The sequence below is a fragment of the Chanodichthys erythropterus genome, chromosome 18 (genome assembly GCF_024489055.1).
Source record: "Chanodichthys erythropterus isolate Z2021 chromosome 18, ASM2448905v1, whole genome shotgun sequence".
Taxonomy (NCBI): Eukaryota; Metazoa; Chordata; class Actinopteri; order Cypriniformes; family Xenocyprididae; genus Chanodichthys; species Chanodichthys erythropterus.
In genome coordinates this window covers 12,506,358-12,512,357 of record NC_090238.1, presented here as the reverse complement: position 1 = coordinate 12,512,357, position 6,000 = coordinate 12,506,358, and the positions used below count along the sequence as shown (strand labels likewise).

Genomic DNA, 6,000 nt, shown 5'->3' with positions numbered 1-6,000 from the left:
TGCATAAACAAAGCTTACACAGCTACTATAACCCTCAAATGGATCTTTACAAAGTGTTCGTCATGCATGCGTCATGTATGTGTCGGATTATGTGAGTATTGTATACTGTTATATTGTTTCTGTGATTCTGAATGAATTTGAGGCTGTGCTCCGTGGCTAATGCTACACTGGAGAGATTTATAAAGAATGAAGTTGTGTTTATGAATTATACAGACTGCAAGTGTTTAATAATGAAAATAGCGACGGCTCTTGTCTCCGTGAATACAGTAAGAAACGATGGTAACTTGAACCACATTTAACAGTACATTAGCAACATGCTAACAAAACATTTAGAAAGTCAATTTACAAATATCACTAAAAATATCATGTAATCATGGATCATGTCAGTTATTATCGCTCTATCTGCCATTTTTGGATGTCCTTGCTTGCTTACCTAGTCTGATGATTCAGCTGTGCACAGATCCAGACGTTAATACTGGCTGCCCTTGTGTAATGCCTCGATCATGGGCTGGCATATGCAAATATTGGGGGCGTACACCCCGACTGTTACGTAACAGTCGGTGTTATGTTGAGATTCGCCTGTTCTTCTGAGGTCTTCTAAACAAATGAGATTTATATAAGAAAGAGGAAACAATGGAGTTTGAGACTCACTGTATGTCATTTCCATGTACTGAACTCTTGTTATTTGACTATGCCAAGATAAATAAAATTTTTCATTCGAGAGCACCTTTAAATATGAAATTTAATGGAAAGCTTGGCAAACAGCTTAGGAGAATTTGATGTTTCCCCATTCAAAGAGATAGGAGTTGCACTTGAATGCCCAAGAGGATTTTCAAAGATGGCCGCCAAGTGAAATGACTTGTCTTAAAGGGACACTGTGCTTACTGCATCAACTACTGTATGTAAGGATAATGACAGGGAAGAGAACTGAATAAAGTCGTTAATTTTGTTTTGTTTTTGCACACAAACAAGTATTCTTATCACTTCATAAAATTACGCTTGAACCACTGCAGTCACGTCGACTGTTTAATGAGTTTTAGTACCTTTCTGGATCTTGAAAGTGTTGATTATATCGCTGTCTATGGACAAGTCATATACATCTCGGATTTCATCAAAAATATCTTAATTTGTGTTCCGAAGGTGAACGAAAGTGTTGAACGACATGAAGGTGAGGACAGAATTTCAATTTTTTTGTGAACTAAACCTATGCATCTAATAATATTGTTGATAAAAAATACACAGTATAAAATAATTAAAAATACCGGATTTTCATAAATTCACTTGAATTTGTAAAATTACAGCCTATATAAAAGGGGAAATGGGTATCACTCTGGAAATGGATGCAATCGTAGGTATGTCTTAATCTTGGCATGCTGCTTCCTCCTGCGTTTGTTTGCCGAGCCCAAACATATTAAATAAGATTGTTCACATTTTATAGTTAATCTGATTTCATTTGCAACCTCGAGCATCATTCAAGTATTTGAGTTATGCAGGGACAGACAGGTGAAACACACAGAGGTTACTCGAGTTCATTCCTCCCAGCGGCAGAAGCGCGCTGGAGGACCACGCCCTTTGCAAAAACAAAACACGCCCAATATCTCAACTCAGCCTTCTGATTGGCTGGCGTGAATAACGGGGCGTTGATTTCCGGTGTGCGGAGGCTGGAATTTCAGGTTTCCCTCTTGTGGGTTTCAGGGTAGCGTAGCGGGGACGCACGTCTCCCTCATCACCGACTCATTACCATCTTTCCGTTTTCATGCATTTGATCGTATGTTTAGTCTTAGATAAGTATGACTGAGAGCGCGGGGAATAAAAAAGAGGATTGTCATGCAGCGAATGGTGTGAAACCAGGAAGAAATGGCATGGTGAAGAACCATCATCACCATCATCAGTATCAAAAGCAGGAGAAGGTGAGGCCACATCATGCATTGAGTCCTTCGAATCATGCATGTCAAATGTTTCATATCTATCTTGCTGATAATGATGATGATGCATGGCAACACAACAGCTGTTCTCAATAGTGTGGCTCCCTCGGTGGTGTTTCAGATAGTGCACGACATGCAGTTTCACTGTTTATGGCATGATCACATGTGAAAAAGTAAAGTTTGACATTCAGATGAGATGTAGACTTTCTCCTCATAAATTTTTTTTATGAGCCCTGGCCATCGCAACATCTAAAACATGATGATCTAGCTAATGTTATACTGCCATAAGTGGAAATTGTGTTTGTTGAAACAGAAAGTCCATATGCATTGCAGGTTGCAGCCTCATGCTGTCTTTGAATTTGTAAGTCAAATGCATTTAGAAAGGCAAGCTAAGACTTTGGTGTATTTTTTTTGTAGCCAAGACTTGAGAGACTTTTAAATATAAACCATCCTTTAGAAATATTCAACGTCTCCTTAATATAGTTTATAATATTAGGTTTATATTCAATCACTCTGTATAAAAACACTTTAGGTTTTAGTAATGCACTTTAGAATATGTATTTTTTTGTGAACATTTCTATTTATGTTAGTGTACATTTCATATAAATTTATAGAAAATAGATCAGGTAATACAATTCTACTTCTATATTTGATTTGCCCCTGTATTATTGTGGGTTTTACTAGCATACATAATGTTATATTATATAATACATCATTATATATTCATATAAATATTAATATTCAAGTATTATTTTTATTAATGTTACTGACCCCAAACTTTTGAACCGTAGTTTTACTAATATACTAGTTTTAATCTAAAGATGGAAACCTTTTATTAATATTCTATTATTAATAAAGTGGTTTATTGTATGTTAGAATGTTAGAAGGAAAATTATTACCGATTTAAATTACAATCATAAAAAAAAATATTTAAATTATTACTTCTTAAAATTCATATGCCAGAAAAGATTTCGAGAGTAATTTACTGTGACTATACAAAAAATTAATTTATTGGTAATTTATTGGTGTAAATTTTTGAGAGGAAAAGGAATTTTGTCAGAGGAAGGTTATTGTGCAATTTACAGTTACTGTAAAATATATAAATATTAATTAGCAAATCTTATTTTTCTTTATATATATATATTATTATTGATAATAAATCAGCCAATGGATCTAATAGCTAAATAGCCAAATGCACTGAGGAAGGCAAGTCAAGATATTGGTGTCATGCGAATGTTTGGAAGCAACTCATGATTCAAGTTAAAGCTCTAGGAATTTCCATCATGTGCCTCTTGTAAATGTTTTGAGTGGGAGATTGGTCAGCTTAATTCATTCCAAGGTATTGCCTACTTTGTTATTGTCATATCTCCTTTGTTTATCCTACTAAAACTGTCTTATAAAGTCTTATAAACTCTTTTGCTCTGATTCGCTCTGCATTGTAATGTTCAACAACAGCGTTTCAAGGTATATCACACAGATCTAGCTTTTGTAAATCTTGTTATCGCACATTTTTTTTGAAAGACTTTTCCTGGAAGCCAGTTTAAGCCTTGCAAAGTCGTGCTGCTGTCTTGAAGCTGGTGGCTGCTCACGTGGATGTCACTGTTGCTAGACTCCGCGGTATTTGCTAGTGGGGCATGACTAGTCACATGTGCCTGCAAAATCACAGGGTTTTGAATGAACTGCTTGATTTGTTTGGTCCAGAACTTGTGTAATCATTTGGTCACTATGAGTAACAGGGTACTTGACAATGGGAGGTCAAACTTTGAATCTTACTCTTGCAAATTATCTATGAATAAAGCTCACAATCTTACAAATGCATGCCACTGTTTCTGTAATAAACTGTTAAATTAAAATCCCCCAAAAGGGATCCGTTGTTCTGCAAACGTTTGCATTGGCACAACTTGTAATCAGTAACCACAATGTGATGGTACCATGACTACAGTGTTTTTATGGGTTTTGCTTTACAGGTTTACCATGCTGCATGCAATGGAGAACTTTACAGTAGGCCATTCATGGAGTCCTTCGAGGAAACTCCCATGCTGGTTGCCGTGCTCACGTACATGGGCTATGGCATCCTTACGATCTTTGGATATCTGCGGGATTTCATGAGGGAGTGGAAAATAGAAAAATGCCACATAGCCAGAGAAAGGGAGGAGCAGAAGGTAAATCATGTGTGCTTGGTGGAAAAAAGTAAATATATACACTACCGTTCAAAATACGTTTTTGAGGAAGAGGCCATTTTGTCATAGGAAGGATATTGTGTAGTTTACCGTAACTGTAAAGTACTTTGGGGCACTGAAAGGTTGCGCTTTGTTTTGCTACGTGCCTTTTATGGGTGTTGTTCTTCCTAAAATATTGGATCCAAGACACGAAATGTAAGGTGTAATGTTGGTGAAACAAAAAATGTCAAGTATGTGACTGTTCCTGTTACTTTTTTCCCCCCCCAAGGACTTTGTTCCACTTTATCAAGACTTTGAGAATTTCTACACAAGGAATTTATACATGAGGATTCGGGACAGCTGGAACAGGCCCATTTGCAGTGTTCCTGGGGACAAGTTTGACCTTGTTGAGCGGAGTTCCAATGATTACAACTGGACCTTTGAGTAAGTAGAGTGTCTTGGACAGGAAAAAAACACCATGTCTTGACTGTTTTACCTCCCAAGATGAGAGCTGCATTAATCTAATGATGCTAATGTCAAGGTCACTTTCAAGCCCATGTACAGTAAACTTTCGATAGTAAGGCTTTAAATATAATGTGACTGAGGTTGTATGAAACTTACAACTCAGTTTGGAGTTGCCAAGGATTAGCGTTCGCTCAAAAAAGAAATCTAACACAGTTGTATTCTGCTCTTTCAGGTACACTGGGCGAGTGGTAAAGGATGTGATCAACCTGGGCTCGTATAATTATCTGGGCTTTGCAGAGAACACGGGCTCCTGTGCCACAGCTGCTGGAGATGTGACGGTGAGATATGGGGTGGGCGTGGCCAGCACCAGACAGGAAATGGGTGAGTGCTCATTGGTTACTCTTGCTTTTTAGTATAGGGACATAATTTTTAGTCCTTGTTCACAACCCTTAAGCATTAAAGGAGACCTATTATTCCCCTTTTTAAAAGATGTAATATAAGTCATAGGTGTCCCCAGAATGTGTCTGTGATGTTTCAGCTAAAAATACCTCACAGATCATTTTACCATTATACCATGCCCATTTTTGAATGGAATGTTTTCGTGCATGTGTCTTTAAATGCAAATGAGCTGCTGCTGCTGCTCCCCACCCCTTTTTCCAGAAGTGGGCAGAGCCCAAAGCTTGTGCCTCGGGTACTCTGCCAAAAACTAACAAAACATCTGTTTGGTTTTGATTATCTCTATCACGTTCACACTCATGTAACATTGCGGTTCTTCGTCATCATGAAAGTTAATTATTTGCATGCGTTTTAAACCCATAACAGTTTAAACTTCTGATATATATTGTTTTCTGGGCGCACACATCCGAAGCATGCGCATAGAAAGCTGGTTGTCAGACGGCGCATCCCTTGAGTGTTAAACGGATTTTTCTTACACATACTTAAAGGGTTAGTTCACCCAAAAATAAAAATTCTGTCATCATGTACTCACCCTCAAGTAGTTCCAAAACTGTATGAATTTCTTTCTTCTGTTGAACACAAAGGAAGATATTTGGAAGAAAAAATAAATACTATGGTAGTCAATTGGGGGCGAGATCTGTTTGGTCTGTTTATCTATCACCCTGTCTACACCAAACACGTCGCGCCACAAAAGCTAGAAGCTGTCCACGCTGGACTTGACAAAGCGACTGTTGCAAATCCATTTGTCTTTTGTATCAAAAGTAGCTTGAATGCTTGAAGTACATCAGAAATAGAACGGGGCATCAGTTTACCGTCGTTTATTTTCCTGTTGCATTCAGTGTAGACAGCAACACTGATTATAATGGGTTCTGTTTGCTTTTGTCGTGTCGCGTCACGCCATTCGCATCTTGTGTAGACACAGTGTAACATACATGTCTTGCATTCACAAACAGCTCAACAGAGTGAATGCAGCTGAAACTCACTAATTGACCAAC

The 6,000-nt window shown here is 37.7% G+C and overlaps 1 protein-coding gene across 2 annotated transcripts in view; it reads left to right on the top strand.

Moving 5' to 3' along the window:
• The first annotated feature begins 1,702 nt into the window (after window positions 1-1,702).
• sptlc2a (serine palmitoyltransferase, long chain base subunit 2a) overlaps window positions 1,703-6,000 on the top strand; it is a 33,710-nt gene continuing 29,412 nt past the window's right edge. Inside the window, exons 1-4 of one of the 2 annotated variants that reach the window (XM_067367457.1) lie at window positions 1,703-1,910; window positions 3,893-4,087; window positions 4,374-4,528; window positions 4,782-4,930. In XM_067367457.1, the coding sequence (XP_067223558.1) occupies window positions 1,791-1,910; window positions 3,893-4,087; window positions 4,374-4,528; window positions 4,782-4,930 (619 nt within the window). In that variant the 5' untranslated portion in view covers window positions 1,703-1,790. The remainder of the gene's footprint in view (window positions 1,911-3,892; window positions 4,088-4,373; window positions 4,529-4,781; window positions 4,931-6,000) is intronic. The other variant, XM_067367458.1, reaches the window with a different exon arrangement.